Below are 18,941 nucleotides of genomic sequence, written 5' to 3' on the forward strand. Positions count from 1 at the left end.
AGGGGTAATCAAGCTTCAAGAGCCTCAGCGACTGCTGCCGTCCTTGAACTACCGACGAGAAAGCTATAATACACAATTTCACTCATTTCTTTAGTCAATAACCTTTAGTCAATTCAGATCCGTGATAACTACGTTTGAAAAAAATCTGTAAATACTGTCAGTCCGTTCAGTCTCGAATACACACACTTAAATGGGTAGTTTTTAAAAGTCTTTTCGACTATTTTTAATCTCATACAATTAATAATTTTCGGAAGAAAAAAAGCAGAGCATTAGCAAGCACATTGTTTTTCCTTATATCGTGACAGTAATTACTCAGTACCAATTTAAGATTTTGTACCTTTTCCTAAAATGACGATCCTCATATGTATGTATGTGGGAAAAATGGCCACGAGCAAGTTAAATGAAAAATGCTTAAAAGGTTGAAAACCAAAAATGTCCGAAAGTTGACAAACACGCCAAAACTTCCAGAGCATCGCCCCCTAGAGACACTCGGCGGCACATTTCAATCTCGGTGTGGGAGATTTTTTTAATGTTGTCATTCTGCTAGAGTGGCTTTACTCCTCCCACATTGCAAAAACACTCGGTTCATTGAAGGCTGATTTTCCATATGTGTAAATGTGTGTGTGGACGGTTATTTGTCTGTATGTCCTTTGTGATTGTTTGGCGAACAGTCCAGGGTGTACCGGTCCGCTCGCATTAAGTCAGCCACCTGGGTTAGGCTTTGGTTCACCAAAGAACCGAATGAAGACAAAAGCAGGAGAGAAAAGCCACTTCCTTCATTGTATTAGTAGTATTTTGTTGTTGGGGGTAGGGGGAGTATACACAAATGCATGACGAGCCATTCGAAGGTAACGTTGGTAGACTTCCTGGAAACAGGTTTTGTCAGTGTGTTAACGGCAGTTTCCTCGTTAGCCATCCAACCATTATCTGAATTGCTTCTCCTCATGAGGGTCGCGGGCGTACCGGAGCATATCCGAGCTGACTTCGGGCCGCAGTTGGGGTACACTCTCAACTGGTTGCCAGCCAATCGCAGGCTTTTCCGACACAAATATAAAGTATATTGTTTAAAGCACACCTTCCTAAACTTTTGGGGTCCAGAGACTTTTTGCAGGTAGGGAAAAAAATGGAATGATGCTTATTTTTTTAGGAAAAAAACAGTAATGCTGTGATAACATATTCATATTATTTTTTGAAAAAATGTGAAATGTTATGTGAATAGTCTTTTTCCAGGATATAGTTGAAATATACTCAGGGCAAAGTTTAACAGGGGAAGCAAGTCATATATTAACAAGAGTAGCTGTATATAAAAACGTAATTCTCTTAATATTATGCTTTTTATTATAAAAAAAAGACAGCTTCATTCAAAAAAAAAAAAAAAACTCCCGTAATATCGTGCCAAACCAATCATGCAAGTGATGTCCTGAGGCAATTCAAGTTGAAAGTTGCAAACAAATTCCTGTTATAATGTACTTTACATTCTAAAAACAAAAACAAAATCAGGATTTAATTCCTGCAACAATATCTTATGTTCTTCAGGAGTAATTGGTTTACTATGATTTATTGGCGTGATGGCTTTTTTTTTTCAAGGATACAAGTTAAAGTTATTGTCAAATATTTAGCGGACCCTCAAGCCATGGTTCAGGCTCCCCACCCCCCAGTTTGAGAGCCGCTGGTACAAAGCAGGTAGAGGAATGTTTCCAAATACAGTGGTACCTTCAAATACAAGTACCTCAACTTCTGAGTTTAAAAACAAAACAAAACAAAAAACTGTTGCTGATGGAATTTCCGTTTGTCTACAGAACAGGATGAACTGTCAAACACACAGATTAAAATGAAAGCACTCACACAAATGAGTGATTAATATTAGCTCTTTCACAATTGGTCCTTTTTTTTAAACAATTTAACACATTACAACATAAGACAAACATATTGATGTCCACCCCCCAAAAAAACCCAAACAGACAAACAAACAAGAAACAGCAGATTTTTCTCCCTTTCTAAGTGTAAACAAATACCAAAGTCCAAAGTAAAATACAGGTATCTGAGTTATTTTACTCATTAAATATTTATTTAAATCATTGACCAATTAATCGGTTATCTGAATTTTATTCTGCCAAATATCCGAATCAGGCATTAGCCTCATAAAATTTTATACCGATCTATCGGACTTAATCACACTATTCCTATTTGACAACACAGTGCTATTTATTTATTTTTGCTGGAACGGATTATTGGCATTTCACTAAATTTCAATGGGGGAAACTGATTTGCTGTAAATTGAAGGTTGGTCATAAAAATAAAGTGAATTTGTAAATCAAGGTACCGTGGTCTTTCAAGGCTATTTTCAGTGTCATACAGCACAAAAAAACAAAACAAAAAAACAACGACAGTAAACACCGGAATGTTCTCTGAATATCACAGCAACAAAGTCACATTTTTGCACCTGGAAGACAAACTCCAATGTCGTCCTGGAAAGTCTGTCACCTGTCCATGTACAGTATTATGTAGACATCTATTTATTTATTTTTGTCGTCGCCACCTACTGGCTGGCGAGAACGGGTTCCGGAGAGTTGCCGGCGCCACCTCGGACCACCCGCCACTGGAGGATACACGTGTCCTTGCCGCCCATGGAGAGCAAGTGGGAGTCGCTGTGGGTGAAGCGCACGTTGGTGACGTGGCTGCCGTGGCCCTCGTACTTGTGGCTCGGCGCCTGGGGCCAGAAAAAAAATAAAAATACAATTAATGTAAAAAAAAACAAAAAACACAACCGCTAACCCAGGCTTTGCATTTTTTTTTTCAGCAAGTGCAGCTCTCAAATTGAATCAGTCAATTCGTCACAAATGAAAGAAAGGGGGTTGGGGGGGAGGTCCAAACTGAAAGCAGCAATGAAGTGAAGTTAGTCCTGCTCACACGCACTTATATAAATTCCAAAACAGGTTTTGCCTCAGACGTTTGGAGGCGTGGTAGAATAATATTTGCTCCGTCAAAACAGAGCGTGGCGCCGTACCTTGAGTTTGGGACACGGGTACCGGAAGAGATGGACTTTGCAGAAGTCGTCCGCCACAGCCACCATGCTCTCGCCGTGTGAGCGACACAGCGCGTTGATGTCCGTGCCGTCCGAGCCCTCCAGCCACACGCCTGGTGAAAATACCGAAATGAGGTCTCAACCGACATGGATTTTTTTGGGGAGGCCTATGGCAGCATAAAAATTCGAGAACAGATGACTCCAGCGATTAATTATAAAATAGATATGAGAGGGGCAATGACTAATTGACAAATAGTTGATGATCACATTTTTATTTTTGATCATCAGAAAATCGTGTAGATATCTTTTTTAATTAATTAATTAATTACAATGGATTCATCCATCCATCCATCCATTTTCCAAACCGCTTGATCCTCATTAGGGTCGCTGGGGGTGCTGGAGCCTATCCCAGCTGTCTTCGGGCAGTAGGCGGGGGACACCCTGAATCGGTTGCCAGCCAATCGCAGGGCACACAGAGACGAACAACCATCCACGCTCACATTCACACCTAGGGACAATTTAGAGCGTTCAATCAGCCTGCCATGCATGTTTTTTGGAATGTGGGAGGAAACCGGAGTACCCGGAGAAAACCCACGCAGGCCCGGGGAGAACATGCAAACTCCACACAGGGAGGCCGGAGCTGGAATTGAACCCGGTACCTCTGTTTCGGTCCTATAACGCTTCCAACAATAAAGATATGGATTAAAGGCACAACAATTGACCGTTTTACATGACTTTGTCCTTTAGGAGCTGTTTAACTTTATTACAGAGGAATATTACAATAACTAAAACTGAAAAATTAGAAAAATAATTTTTGGGTGGAGGGTATTTTTTTATGGGGGAGAAGATGTTTGAATGTCAAGATCTTTGTCTTATGTTGTAATGTGTTTAGCGCTTACAAAAAAAAACAATCATCAAATATTTTAAAAGGGGTAATAGTGGTCGATTAAATCAAAGTCCTGTTGCAAATGGTGAAAATAGATCCAACCCAAAACCGTTTACGATGAACCATGGGTGCCACAAGATGGCAACAAAGCATTATTTTTGAGGAAATGAAACTTCACAATTGACTATAACTTAGTTCCTTGACACTAAGCTACCACACGATGGCAGTAAAGCAACATTTTGTCAGAAAAACGGCAACAAACATCTACTTTTATTTCGTTGCCGTTCACAAATGCCAAAGCGCGAATAAGGTGCACTTATTTGACCATTTACAAAATCAATCGTTTTTTTTTTTTGTTGTTGTTTTGTTTTGAGTTTTGTTTTGTTTCCTCACCCATGACGTGGAAGCCGAGCACACAGGTGTAGGACGCCCACTCCCGGTCTTTGCTCTCAAAGCGATTCCTCAACAGTTTGCAGCCTGCAGCAATGTCCCCTGACAAAATACAACATGCGGAGCATTCACGCCAGCTCAGGAGCCTCTGAAACTGAACTCGTCATTTTTTTTTTTTTTTTTTTTTTAACGGACAAATGTATTTTACTGAGTGTGAAGTGAGGGTCTGTCTATTCAAAGCTCTCAGTCAGTATGAATTCCAATTCTGGCGTCAAGTGGAAGGGCGTTTAATTGTTCTGCAGATGAACACTTTCATGACTTGTAATAAATAAACAAACTAAAATGTAAAAAGTGTATCAACTTACAATAGAGAATTTCATAGTCGCCTGAATTGGACATAATATACTTCCCATCTTTGGACCAATCCAAGTGGGTTATGAAACTGGAGTGACCCTGTGAGGACAGATGAGGGAAGAAAAAAAAAGTCACATCCATGAGTTTTATAATTTGCGAGGCCAAAGTTGATAAAAACAGACAAACAGTACAACAAGCATGTTACTTTTGTTTTTGGCCTTTTTCACATCTTGTGAACTAGTCGAGTGGAGTGGGAAATGGCAAGGGACGTGTATAAATAAATCAAGAAACCAATAAATACGCGACGAGTTCACGTTGCTCACGTTGCATCTCCCAAAACGGGTGTAACGCCGTCCATTTTCAGTCACGTTATAGATGTAGATGAAGTTGTCGTGGGAGCCCACCGCCAGACAACTGCCGTCTGAAAACATGGATGGTCACAATGTGAAAAGAGGAAACCGGAAGGGGCTCGGACCGTCTGGTACCTGGAGAGTATCTCATGACGGAATGCTGCTCGTTCCCGTCGACGGACTCGAAGATGACCTCGGCGGTCAGGAGGTCCAGGACCACCCATCTGTTCCGAGGCAGAGAAACGGTTCAAGCTGCTCTTTCCAAACCAGGTCCGAACATCAACGGCGAATACTTTCGGGAGCGGCTTATTGCGTAATGCGTTATACCTTCCTGTGCTGAGCCCGACCGAAACCACCGATCCATTTGGGCAGAAATCCGCACACAAGCCGTACTCCTGTTGAACAAAAACTGGCATGACTATTTGCGTCGCAAAAAAACATTCCGAGCAGTTGTTTGTACCTCCAGGGTGACGCTCCATTGCAGCGCGTGTTCCTCGGTGTCCCATAAGCACACCTGCCTGTCGTGGCCGCACGAGAGGAAGTTGTTGGCGGACGGGTGCGTCGCCAGCCCCCACATCTCGTCCACATGACCCTGAGAGAGCAAAAGTCAACGGCATCTTAGTTCCGGCATGATGCTGTCAAAAAGGTGACACCGATCCACCTCCTTGAGCTCGATCAATGTATGACAAAGCAGCAATTGACTTGGTCACATGATGCCATATTGGAAATAAGAAAATATGTGCAACACACCAACTTTTAATAGAGTTCATCAATAAAAGAGGCGGGAGTAAATGTGTCACATGACAGGGAAATAGAAAACATCGGGGTTCATTCATTGACTTGGGATTCTAAAAGGTCCTTAGCCAATCGCTAGCAGTCGAAGTGAGCGCCGTTAGCTTGCGCCAATGTTATTTTCCAGTCATCATCATCCACACATCTTGAAAATGAGTCGTAGAGATTTTAGAAAGAAGCAGGCGCATTTATCAGAGGTTGTTGTGTTTTTTTTTCTTTTCTTCTTGTGTCTGATTTACCGTTAGCTAAACAAGCTAGCCAGTGCGAACAATTAATTTTCCACAGAGGCTCGTTGAGATAGTTATGGTATCGCTTCTTTTCCTGTGTGGAGGAAATCCAGACCTGGATGGCACTAAGTTTCTTGAATTTCAATGAAAAGAAGACAGAAGTGAGGGTGTTTGTCCCCGGTGGCCCTCGTCCATCCCATCCTGCGGACTTGGGCCTCTACTTGAGCAAGCCTGGTTTGTGAACAACCGATCAGTAGGAACGGTGACCATTTGAAGAGCAATGGGTGATTTCCATGTCTGTTAGTGTCTTCAAAAGTGAAAGTTAACGCTGGGAACTCCTGCTTTAGAGAGAGCTCAGGCTCGAAAGGTTCTTGCACCTACTTGCACGATGGCCACAAAGCCGGTGGAGAAGGTGCCCCTCAGGATGGCGTTCCTCGTCGTTCCGACTAATAGTTCCTCTCCGTCAATATCAGCAACTGTGCGGACCGCCCCAAATTTTTCGGGAATCTACACGCCACAAGCACGACGACAAGAGTCATGGGGGAAAATCCTGAAACAGTCAAAGACTTTTTGACCTTTTCGCGGCACAGGATATTCAAAAGGTAAGGGCGGACGCTTTCAAAGTTTAAAGGAGGAGACAGACACGCTTCTGGTTCACCTCACACTCGTGCTCGGGAGCCAAGTCGGCGCTCCAGCGGATGATCTTGCGGTCTTTGCTTCCCCCACTGAGCAGGGCGCCTCCCTGCAGCGCACACAAGGTGAACACGCTGCCCTCGTGCGCTCTGGTCTGTCGCATGATCTGGAAGGTCTCTGAAGGGAAATACATTAAAAAAACAAAAACAAGGTCACATCAATTCTGGACAGTAACGAAAACATACCAAAAATCGAGACAGTAAAAAGTCCAAACAAACTTATCTCAATCCTTGGGTGGCTTCCAGGATGCAAGTTGTTCAACTTTGATTTATCAAACACACCAAAACAAATCTACAAAGCGCTCACCTTGGTTATCCGTTCGATTTCCTTCAAACAACTACTAAATCCTAGCTTTCTGTTAAAGCTTCTAAGGCAATGCTACCCAGCCTATGGCCTGGGGGCTATTTGCGGCCCGCCATCCATTTTTCCATTTTTAAAATTAGTTGATATGCTGTAGAACTTTTCGCGCTATTCAAAGATACAAATAAAACACTGATGATTAAAAGAATAACACAAGTGCCTTCGAAACATTGAAGTGAATGACGATATTTCAATTTTAGAGGCAAAAAAAAAGTTTCTTCATCTTTGTGCTCGATTCATGAAGACGTCAACATGAATGATGCATTGTGGGATACATTGAGGGCACTACAGAGAGGATGACCGACTTTCACGACACATTCGTACAGCAATACAAAATGACAAACTTGCTTTTGGCTTGCAAATTTTCACCTCTGAAATGTAAAGTCCCCGTGGCCTACCTTTGGCTCCTTTGCCAAGCGTTCTGATATCTGCGGCAGACTTGCCCCATGTCAGGATGTTCCCCTCCGAATCCCCCGTTAAAACTTCACCAGTCAGGCTGAATACAAAGCACTGGATATACTTTGGCTTCTTGTATTTCTGAAAGAAAAGCAAAGAAAATGTTTTCAGAGCAATAACGGGGCACACTTGTGTCGTGTCATCATTGGCAGCGGCTGGAAAAAAAAAAAGCAAGAACTTCCCGCCACCAGTTGTGGACATATAATTATTTTTCAGGTTCCACTTCTCCATTTATCTTATAAAGAGATGATTAGGGAAGTGAAAGTGACGTGTGGGGCGTCGGTAGGAGCGAGTCTTACGCCAAAGATGCCTTGTTTTTTGGTGAACTGCCCCGCGTTCAGAGTCCAGAAGTAGACGTGGGATTTGCCGCAGGTGATGATGTTACCGCTGTCGCTGGGGTGGAAGTCAACAGCGAACACCGTCTCGTTGGTGGTCTTGAAAATAAAATAATGAAAAGGCAACAACCCTACCGCATTGTAGTAATAATCAAGCTCGATATTTACAGTGGGAGGACTCAGCAGAAATGACATCATCAAGCTAACTCCTCGGACCAGGCGTAGTCCTCTAAATTATTATTCAAAAATTTTTTTCAGCAATAATGGAGTATGCCACACGAACCAATTCAACCCTGTTATTCACACCATCACAAAATGTATATCCAAGTTTCCTTTTTTTTTTTTACAACTAAGTTTGTCCTTGACCCGTTAGCATAGCAGCTAGCATGTGAGCTACTGCTGAGCAAACATTCGCATTGGCGTATAACCCGGCGACTGCAATTTGAGTTGTACTGAAATTAAATAAGCATTCAAGTAAAATTGTACTTAATTTAATACGAAATGATTTTTTGAGCTGTATTTTAAACATGCTTTTTGGTGCCCGATTATTTGGAACAGGGCTGTGCCAAACAGCAAAATATTTGACGTGACAAATAAAAACATCTAATAGAAACTGTATCACTGATGGTTTATTATCTGTTTCACTTAGCATAAGTAACGAAAAAATATCAGCTGTCCCTTGAACTATGAACTACAAGTTTGAAAAAAAAAAAAAGTGGGTCCGTTTACATATTTGTGACATTATTTCATGCTGTTCCGCCAAAGAAAACCTGTCTAAACGATCCTCGCTGAGATCCCTGACAGATGTTTTTCACCATGTTCAAAGATTTAAAGAAAACACACACACACACACACACACACACACACACACACACACACACACACACACACACACACACACACACACACACACACACACACACACACACACACACACACACACACACACACACACACACAAAGCTCCATTCATGCAAGCGGCATTTGGACTATCCCAGAGCGGTGCAGAGAGGAGGGCTGCTGTAATTATCTTGTTCCTCTTGGACAACCTCGTGTGTTTCTAAGGCGGCCTTCCCACGCGGCGCGCTGCTCGCGCGGGAGGTGCTCGCCAACGCGTTAGCGGGAGCCCTCCAACATTTGACCGTTCCTTACCTTGACCTCGGCTTGCTTGCTCCCTCTGGCGCAGTCCCACACTGACAACATGTGCTCGTTGGAATCATCAATCACACAAAGGAACAGGCCGGAGTCCTGCAAACACATTTTTCCGACAGGATGGAACAAATACTCCAGGAGGGTTGGTGGGGTTACAAGAAACTCACCTACGATTGTTAAATTATTAGCTCAAAGCATGGCAGTGATCAGCAGGTAAGGTACGAAGACGTCAATAAACAGCTGGAAAGTGTATCTGCGACTATGGCTCTCCTTTCCCACATGCAAGGGCATTTCATCAAATGTAAGGCTAATGCTGCTTGGTGCCATTGTCTCCTGTTGGGAATTTGCACATACGCACCATAGTGGAAAAAGCAACAGATGCCACTCCTCTTTGGAAAGTTCCGAGTCCGATCTGCTGCAGGGTGACCAAAGTGGCGGAGTCCCAAATATGAACGCAAGGCTGCAGGGGCTGCCACACACACACACACACACACACACACACACACACACACACACACACACACACACACACACACACACACACACAGCCGCCATAACAGTCATTTCAATTGTTGGTGAAGGATCACGATGAACATTTCTCATCAGAAATAATCTATTGTGTCATTTCTTCATTTCGAAAGCGTCCCGCACATTGATATGTATTGAGTTGAACGTTAACATTAAATTAGCGAAAATGCCATATAGCTCAAGTTACTTGGACAGCATTTTGATCGTTTTAATGCTAAAAACCCACAAAGAGTTTCAGGACACACAAAAAAAAAACCAAGTCTGAGATGGACCAACATTTTGAGTTGTTCAGTAGGTGTTTCATTAAATGTAGTGTTTAAAAAAAAAAAAAAAGAGGAAAAAAAACAACTTGGAGTTTCTTACAAAAAGAAATTGGCACCGATTTGGTGGAATGCTCCAGAAAATATAAATATAGATAACAACATATACAAATTAATGTATGTACATGCCTGTATCTAAGTTTCTATATGAATTTTAGAAAAATCTGATGCACGCTCTTTTTTTCTTAATGCATTGCCTGATTGTCGGATCGGGACTCGGCTATCGGCAGACACTTCAAACCAGAGACTCGGATTGGGACTCGGGTGAGAAAAAAAGGGTGATTAGGACATCCGTAATTAAAATGTAAAAATAAAAGATTCTGAAATCATATCAAATTGAACGTATTTGAATGTAAAAAAAGGTTTCCGTCTGCCAACGATGATAGAACAATATTGCTCTTTGGCGTCTTGGTACCAAGGAACTACGCTGAAGTGATTGGAGCAGCTTCACTTTACCAGGGCATTGCCTGGCCTATTTGGGGGAAGGTGATTTGCCGCCATCTTGGGTGAGTGACTAACAAGCGAACATAACTTTACTAAAGTGCTTTACCAATGTAAAATTCAATGTGAACTTTCCAATGTTGTATTTTTGATCGTAACTTTTGATCGTCAATGGACGCTACAGCTTCGTGTTTGCTTTCAAAACTTAGCTTGTAGCCGACGAGTGCACATTTTTCAGCATGACATCTCTGATCCACTGGTGAAAGGACACTTTGATCCTCTCCTCTTTCATCTATAACTGCTTCAGACAACAAAGTGTATGCAGAAAAGTGGTGAAGATTGCACGACTGTCTGTGTCTTATGTGTTGTGTTGTTATTTTTGTTATTTTGACTTCAAAATGGCGCCGCGAGAGTGGCTGCCTTTCCAGCAGCTCCTATATTTTGTTGTTCTACTTCTTCCTTTCATGACTTTGCTGCTGTGAATTGGGAATTTCTCCATTGCGAGACTAATAAAGGTTTTCTTATCTTATCTTAACTTCAAATTGAAGTCTAGTTTTTGCTCGCCGATTGACCGTAGGTACAACAAATGACACAAGAATGATAAATCAACGCGTGCAAGATTTCACATCTGACTGACATTACCACCTTGCCATCTTTGTCCACGCCTGACGTTTGGCCCGATGCAATTCGCACTTTGTCAGGATGCAACGCGAGACTGCAGGAAAAGCACACATGTTCACATCAATCATCACATTCAGTGTTATGCGATGGAGGCAAAAGTTGCGATGGGAAATTAGGGTGGACCCCCCACAGACCAGCGAACGCAGTCCGTGTGTCTGCGGTAGTGGCGCTGCGTGCGCTTGTTGATGTGGTAGAGGACCACCACACAGGCAATGAAGTAGAGCGCCTCGCCCGTCGGCAGGAAGTACAAGTTGGCCCGACAGTCTCGCCCTCGGTAGCCGTAGCTGTCACGCCGGGGTCAAGGTTGACGCATCTTACTGCTGCTTTTATGGCTCACACCAATTGGAAGGGGGTGAGGGGGAAAGGATACACCCAGTCCAGGTCCAGCCTCTCAGAGGGCGGCTCCATTTTCAGGTCTTCATAGTTTTGAATGTTGGAGGGGATGTACATGGTGATTGGCCGGCCGCGGATGAACATTTTGATAGACTGGCCTGGAAACAAAAGAGCGGATTTGAAACTGGGACACTCCAACGCGGAAGCCACACAGCTCTCTCTAATTTCGAACAGCCTCTGAGTACTGTGGCAGAGTAGCTTATCCTTGTAGCTTATTTCTGCTGCCTTGATCTTAACTAGCTCATAGAATTTCAGAGGAATTGAATTTGCTCTTTTTTTTTTGTGTTCAACCAGTTTCCCCACACACAAAAACAGAAGCTGTTTCAGATTTTCTCCAACATGGTAGTAACTTGTGTCATCAGCAAATACAACACTTGTAAGTAGTTTTGAGACATAGCAAATATCATTTATGTACAATAGGAATAGTTTTGGACCTAGCACAGACCCTTGGGGAGCCTCGTGAGTGATCTTCGATTTAGGTGATTGTACATTGTTGACGTGAACATATACATATACTTATACTCTTCTGCCATATCTAATTTATTCATTAGTACAGTATACTACAATCTATAACATCAAAAGATTTTTTTTCAGATCGCCAAAAATCGTTACTTGAAATATAGGGATGGATATAAATTTTTTTTCTCTCTCTATCGCAGCTTTTGCGAGTAGGTGGGCCTCCATGAATAAATCAGCATCCTGATTTCAAATATTCATCTTCCTACCTTGACTGTAAGTTGCTCTCCTGGATCCTGCGAATGAGAATTCATGGCGACATATTATGGAAAATTCCATTTTCAATTGCTTCATAATGGGACAAATAGGCATGACGTTACGAGAATGTCTGAGAAGTATTTTTTCAAGACAGAGTTCTGATATTTTGATATTAAAGTCAAATTTCAACAAGGGACAAAATAAGGGAAGTCATGATGAAAACCTTTGCTTTTGGAAAAAAAAAAACTTTTCAAGCCGATGAGAGCTTCCAGCTGCTTTTCTAAGTCCGAGTGAATGTTTCCTCGCCACTGTAGGAGACGGGGCCTTAAAATAAATCTTAACTGTAAGGTGCCATAAAAAGCTGCACGGAGCCACAAACGTCGCTGGCTTGGACCCACCACTCGTCCCCGCCACAAGTCAACCGGCGGGGGGAAGTATCAAAGTCCAAATACTTTGTTACTCTGCTTGGGATTCGTTGGGTATCTGTACCTTGTTGAGGATGACTTTTTTGGATGCGTTTCACTTTTTACTCGAGTCGGTTCTGTACTTCTAAAGAACAAAAATGCAAATGCGGCCATTTTGTTTTTGCGCCAGTTTTTTTTTTTTTTTCACGAGCTTGAGCCGAAGAGCCAAGACTTTGGCCTGAGTGAGCGCTTCTTCTTTGCCGAGCCAATCCAGCCACCTCACGTGCGGCTCATCAAGATGTGGATTAGACAGTTTGATGACTGCACAGGTGTGCCTTTGGCTCCCCGCGATAAAAGGCCACAAAACGGGTAGTTTTACGGTTCTGGGGAGTTTCAATCTTTTTTTTTTTTTGCATGCAATGGCATTATGGGTGGGGATGGGCGCGGACGCATCACCTGCGCTGGCAAGAAGCTCCTTGGCACGACTGCGGGGAAAGGAAGACAAACGGGTTGAACAGAAGCGTCGGACAGGGTGGACAAGCGACGACGTGCGTGTCTGACTTCTCTAAGCTTGGCGAGTGGGTGAGGAGGCTGGCCGAGGACGCCGCTTTTTTGTCCAGGCGCTTGAGCTGCCTCTTCACGTTCCCCAGTTTCTCGCTGTTCCTTCGAATTCTGCAAAAAGAAAAAAAAAAAAATAAATAAATTACACAGTGCAGTGCATCCGCCAAGTATAGACGGCGCTTCACTTTTCCCAGATTTCAGTAGCGTTCTAAACTTGCAGAAATCTTTTTTTTTCCTTTTGTCATCATGGGGTGTCACGTGCATCACTTTATCTTTTAAATGGATTTATTTCGGTGTTGCCCTACAAGGAAGGTCAGTTCTTTGAGAACTGTTATTTATTTTATTTATTATACTTACACTAATAAAAACCCAACTAATACCAAGCAGTTAAAAAAATAAAAAACTAAGTTGCTCAAAAAGCCAATTGAAACTAACTGAATTTAAAAAATAGTGGCAATTAAATTCAACCTAAATATCATGAAAAACTCCAACTTGTTCTAACCTGCAATGCAACAAACAAAAGGTTGGAAAAAGTGACTTCCGGATGCACTGAAAATATTCAAACGCGGCGGTGAAATCTGTCCTTTCTGGCGAATGAGCGGCGACAATGTCAAGCGGCCCGAGAAGCAGGAAGTGAAAATGAGCCACAACCGCTCCTCCAGGAAGCTCGGCCGAAAGAGCCCAGTGGAGCTGCGAGGTGTGTGAGCCAGCGCCCAGCAACATTGGCAAACCGCAACAGGGAAGTAAGCGTGCACGCACACGTCCACTTTGATAAAAGGCAGTATCGCCCTGACACGGGTAGAGAAAGGGAGAGAGAGAGAACGAGAACCCTTGCGAAATGCCAGGAGGGTATGACTGAAAGTCTTGAAGAACAAAAGGACTTCCTGTAAAACACAGTTGAATGGCTGGAAACGCCAAAACTGGCTCTCAAACCAGAATCGTAATTTGAAGTTAAAATACAGATGTAGCTCCCTCTCTCTCTCTCTCTCTATATATATATATCTATATATATATATCTCTCTCTATATATATATATATATATATATATATATATATATATATATATATATATATACAGTATACTGTATATATATGTATGTATTATATATATATATATATATATATATATATATACACAGTACATCAACAATAAATGTCTTATTTAGAAAAAAAAACCCCAACAACAAAAACAGAACGGCAATTACGAGGCGAGGCCCTATTTTTGGCCCGGTCGAAAGAAACTCTCATAACATTTCCGAGTGAACCTCATTTGAGCTTCTCAAAATGTTTGACTGGACGTCGTTGAACATTTCAGTGTTTTTTTTTTCTCACGATGCACCGACGCTCGAACCGTCCGACTCTGAAAAATGCTCCGCTACTACACGCTGATACTGCAAATTGTGCACACGGTGTTTATGTTACATTGCCGTTAGGATTATTGGGGGTGAGGGTGGGTCTTGGAAAAAAAAAAACCTCTCCTCTTGGACCCAAAACAACCCCTGGCATAAAGACTCACTAAATTGCCCGATGTCAATTTTTCCACTAAGCTTGAATACATACACTAACTTGGAAGTGTCACGCGGCGGTGACGGCAGTTTCCAACGCCCGCTCCCACTTGCCATTTGAACGCGACAACGTATTTGAGAGTGCAACGGGGTCTTTGAGCGACGAGAGAAAGAAGAGCTCACGCACAGCGGTTTCAGCGGTTCTTGCCGGACGGGGGACGGAGCGCTTGACGAAGGACCGAGGGTCTTATCGTCGGCCTCTTCCGGGGAGCGGCTTCCGTCCCGGAGGCCGACGACGGCGCTCGCCTGTGGGGGCTCCTCAACCGACGGCATAAAACTCAGCTCCTTGTCCTGCTCCGCCGCTTCTTCGTCGTCATCCTCCAGGTCCTCGTCGTCCTCGTCCTCCACGGTGGGGGCGCGGTGCAGTTTGGCCCGCTGGGGGAGGGCGGCCTCCGATAAATCCGCCCTCCCCTGCGCCGCGTTTGGCTCGGGATAGCGGCCGCCCTCGCTCGCCTCCGTCTGGGTGGCCCGCTCCGCTGTCGTCGGTCTCGGTTCGGCAGGCGGCGAACCTGCCGCGTGGCCGTTGGTCCTGCCCGCAACGTTTCGTGATGATTGGCTGGAGACAAAAGCGGGGGCCGAATTCATCAAAGGCACAAGTTTTGAAAATAATTGCGCTCATTCATCGTGATTTCAATCTCGCTCCAAATCATTTTTTTTCCCAGCACCTGCCACTGCACAAAAGAAGTCCATCCTCTACGCCGAGGCTGGGAGAAAGCGTCTCGTCCTCGTGGCAGCAGACTTGGTTGATCAGTCTGGCGGCAGCGGGGTTCACTGCAAGCGACAGATCGAGCGGGTCAAATGGAGTCCGGCGGGTCGGCCGGCGGGCGGCCCGCCTCCCGCAAACCTGCGACCAGCTGCTGCTTGAGTACGGGGAGAAGCCGATCGTGGAGGCGGATGCGGCGCAAGGCGTCCGCCAGCGAGGCCTTGAGCAGCGTGATCTCGTCCTCCTGCGCCTGAAGACGCGTCTCCATCAGCGACGCCCGCTCGGCCGATTCGGCGCTGCCGTCCGCCGACGCGTCATCTGCGGACGGAGCGAAGGAGGGCGCGCTTCAGCAGATCTTAGGGACATCGGATTGCGCTTGACCAAATCTACGCCTGCGGGGAAAAAAAAAAAAAAAAAAAACGGCGCCGGAAAGGTGACAAGCTGCGGTGGGGCCACGCCCACTCCTGCCTCTTCACAGGATCCGCTTTTGGCGGCCGTCTTCCCTCTTGGCGGACAACCCGTGAGTTTTATTGTCTTTTTCCTGTGGTTCTTCCTGCTTGGAACAGGCTTTGAGAAAACACGGTACAGCATGTCGATCTGACATTTTTTGGCCCGCGGCCTGAGCCTCATGACTGCAGAGGTTGCAAAAGCACACGCGCTCTGTACTCGAGTCCAAGTACAGACGCTTGCGTCAAAATGTAGCCGCCCCGGCCCTGGGATGCTAATTGCTCATTTCTCAGCAGCAGCTTGTTTTGCTGAGGAGTCTCCCCGGAAGAAGATTCCAGAATGACAGCGTCTGTCTCGAGTTGGCCATCAATGGTACAGTTGTTCCTACGCTATTCAACTGCTCAAACGCCACCTTTCACATTCTTTTTTCAGAATTTTGAGCAAATAGCTTTTTGGACCCCCCCACCCCCTCCGAAAAAAAAATACAAACCCCCCCCCCAAAAAAACCCCAAGCAATTGTTATGTGTCTTAAGTAAGAAAAATATCACTCTTCAATATTACCGGAATCAAAATGCAAAGAATGAAACATTTTTTTTCTTTTCTGCATCACTTCAAGAGACATTGTGCTGCTCCTTCTGGTGCCTTGATCACCTGGCGGCAGTATGAGACAGACACACAGCTATACTGTACATGGAGACAGTCACAACATTTTAGTAAGCTGCAGTGATCTTCGCCGTTCTTCACAGAGGATAAAGAATATCACTCCCGAGAGTATCACATTGTCCTTCTCCATGCGCTTGCTCCCGCGTCTGCGTTAAAATATCCATTGCTGAAAGGATTTGAACACAGGTGCTATATTTTTAGCCCATCTATGGCCTTTTGCATTGTTTGTTCGCAACAGGCGACGCTACGAGGTTGCTTTCAGCACACGAGGCGCACTTCGCTTGAAGTTTATTTTGGCAGTAAACTTCAACTGGGAGTGGCAAGAAGCAGCCTGAAGCCTTTTGCCGTCTCTGCCAAACTGCTGCTTGTCGTGAAGCCTCAAATTGTCGCTCAAAAAGTCACCGAAAGGTTGGGCTTTTGCTGCGGTAGCGCAACCCGTCGGATGTCAGTCCATCTACGGCTGCTGAAGTACCGGAGCCAGATTTGGCAATGGCTGTCGAATCGACACGACTGGGCTTGCTCCCAACATGAATAGATCGATGTTTCCCAATGCCCCATGACAGAAGTTGTTTTGTATTCTTTGTCATCCATTTAGTCATGAGATAATGAATTTAATTGCCCCTTTACTTGATTCTTCTTTAATTACTGTACGGTGTCGCCTGACTTCTAACTATGTGTGTGTTTTCTTCATTGATCTGTATTGAAATGCCACTAATTAATCTACTGAAGCCCCTGCCAAAAAAAAAAAAAAGGACTTTCTTTCACATAACAAGTGTCTTCTCTCATACTATTTTCAAATCTGCCTACGATGTTGACTTGAAATATTCTTTCTATGAAGCAAATTACTTTAGAAAGGAACAGATGCTCCACATCATAGTGAGCATCTGAATTTGGAAAGAAAATATCTAATTCAGTGCAGACACGATGTCTTGCAAGCAGCTGACTTAAACAAAGACACACTCAAACGCAAACACACTCACACACAGCCAATGGTGTGATTGCCACCAAGATGATGACAAAGTACTACTTTTGTCTTCAGGAAGGGCCTCAACTCACTTCAACACAGTTCCTTGGCACTAAGACGTCACAGGATGGTGGCCAAGTACGACTTTTGTCTTAATGAAGCTCCTCAACTCACTAGGACACGGCTCCTTGGCATCAATAGTCAACAAAATGTTGGCAAAGCAAAACTTTTGTCTAATTGAAGTGTCTTCACTTAAACATAATTCCATGGCATCAAGATGCAACAGGATGATGGCATTAACTACATTTATGTAAAATTTCAGTTCAGTGGGCGTTCATTGTATCAAGTTTAGGAGACAATTATTTTCTCACGTTGGACCTGATCGTTTAGAAACTTCCTTCTATATTATTTACTTGGGCTGCCTTGTATTACATATTTTGTGGCGATCTGAAACATTTTAGCGTGATAAATATGCAAATAAAGTAAAAACAAATATGAGGAAGTGGGCAAATACCTTTTTTGCATGATACACTATGCACATTTTAATCACGGCTACGAAACCTGGTTGGTATTTTCTTTATAACAAGCAACAAGTAAACAGTTTATTAAACACACACACACACAAAACCGGCTAGCGTTTGCCTCCACGCCCACGCATTTATGTCACGCACAAGCATGTTCATGTAATGTTAAAAAAAAAAGAAAACTTTGCACAAGGCCGACAAACACGCAAGTACTCACCCAGGCTGTTAGTTGAAGACTCCATGCTGTGAGTTTTTGATTTGATTTAATTTTTTTTATGACGCATGTCGTCGAAAGTCCCGAGGCGACCCGAAAGAAGTGTGCTTCGTCCCCATGCCGGGAGAGAGTGTCGCTCACACCCACACGCACAGACACTCTTGACGTCAAGTTGTCAGTGAAGCCGAGAGAAATGTGCCCCCGAAGTCCACCATGTCGAGTATCCACACTTTCACTACTGAGTCCAAATCGTCGCTTCTCTTTTAACTCTTCATAGTGAAACTGTGCGCTTCGCTGTGTGATGTATTTGTCGCCATCGTGTGGACATTTTCATAACTGCCGTTTTAGAGTCGTTTCCGTAGACTTCACCAACATATTCAAATACAGTATACAGTCCTGTAATTGACCCCCTAGTGGCGGCCCGGTGGGGGCCTGGCTAGCGCGTCGACCTCAGGGTGCAGAGGTGCAGGGTTCGATTCCAGCTCCAGCCTTCCTGAGTGGATTTTGCATGTTCTAACCGTGTCTGCGTGGGTTTACTCCCACATTCCAAAAACATGCGTGACAGGTTAATGGAACACTTTAAATCACTGCTATCAAACTCAAGGCCTGGGGCCCATATCTTTAATCTCATATTTAAATGAAGCGAACGAATTGAACTGAACTTGTATGATAACACAAGTTGTTGAAAATAAAGTCATTTAAGTTGCTCTTGCTTCCTCGCAACATAGAATGGTTTCAGCTCAGCTTGTCCATGTATCGTCACCAAAAATAAATACTGGACACAAATACACAGAGAGGA

At 43.9% G+C, this 18,941-nt stretch overlaps 1 protein-coding gene across 1 annotated transcript; it reads right to left on the reverse strand.

Moving 5' to 3' along the window:
• Positions 1-1,259: 1,259 nt before the first annotated feature.
• Positions 1,260-18,405, reverse strand: eml3 (EMAP like 3). The gene is made up of 24 exons (XM_086105276.1): positions 18,146-18,405; positions 15,472-15,648; positions 15,293-15,398; positions 14,755-15,183; positions 13,063-13,173; positions 12,958-12,986; positions 12,109-12,135; positions 11,361-11,481; positions 11,125-11,274; positions 10,955-11,024; positions 9,379-9,489; positions 9,021-9,116; positions 7,833-7,967; positions 7,476-7,614; positions 6,683-6,834; positions 6,406-6,531; positions 5,466-5,597; positions 5,333-5,400; positions 5,141-5,229; positions 4,979-5,076; positions 4,667-4,754; positions 4,305-4,403; positions 3,008-3,138; positions 1,260-2,710 (listed from the first exon to the last, which is right to left on the reverse strand). The coding sequence occupies exons 1-24, from the start codon at positions 18,168-18,170 to the stop codon at positions 2,540-2,542; spliced, it is 2,880 nt and encodes a 959-aa protein (XP_085961402.1). The 5' UTR covers positions 18,171-18,405; the 3' UTR covers positions 1,260-2,539.
• Between the last annotated feature and the right edge of the window lie 536 nt (positions 18,406-18,941).

The sequence above is a fragment of the Hippocampus guttulatus genome, chromosome 2 (genome assembly GCF_054856545.1).
Source record: "Hippocampus guttulatus isolate MCC_2025c chromosome 2, RoL_Hgut_1.0, whole genome shotgun sequence".
In the NCBI taxonomy this organism is placed as follows: domain Eukaryota; kingdom Metazoa; phylum Chordata; class Actinopteri; order Syngnathiformes; family Syngnathidae; genus Hippocampus; species Hippocampus guttulatus.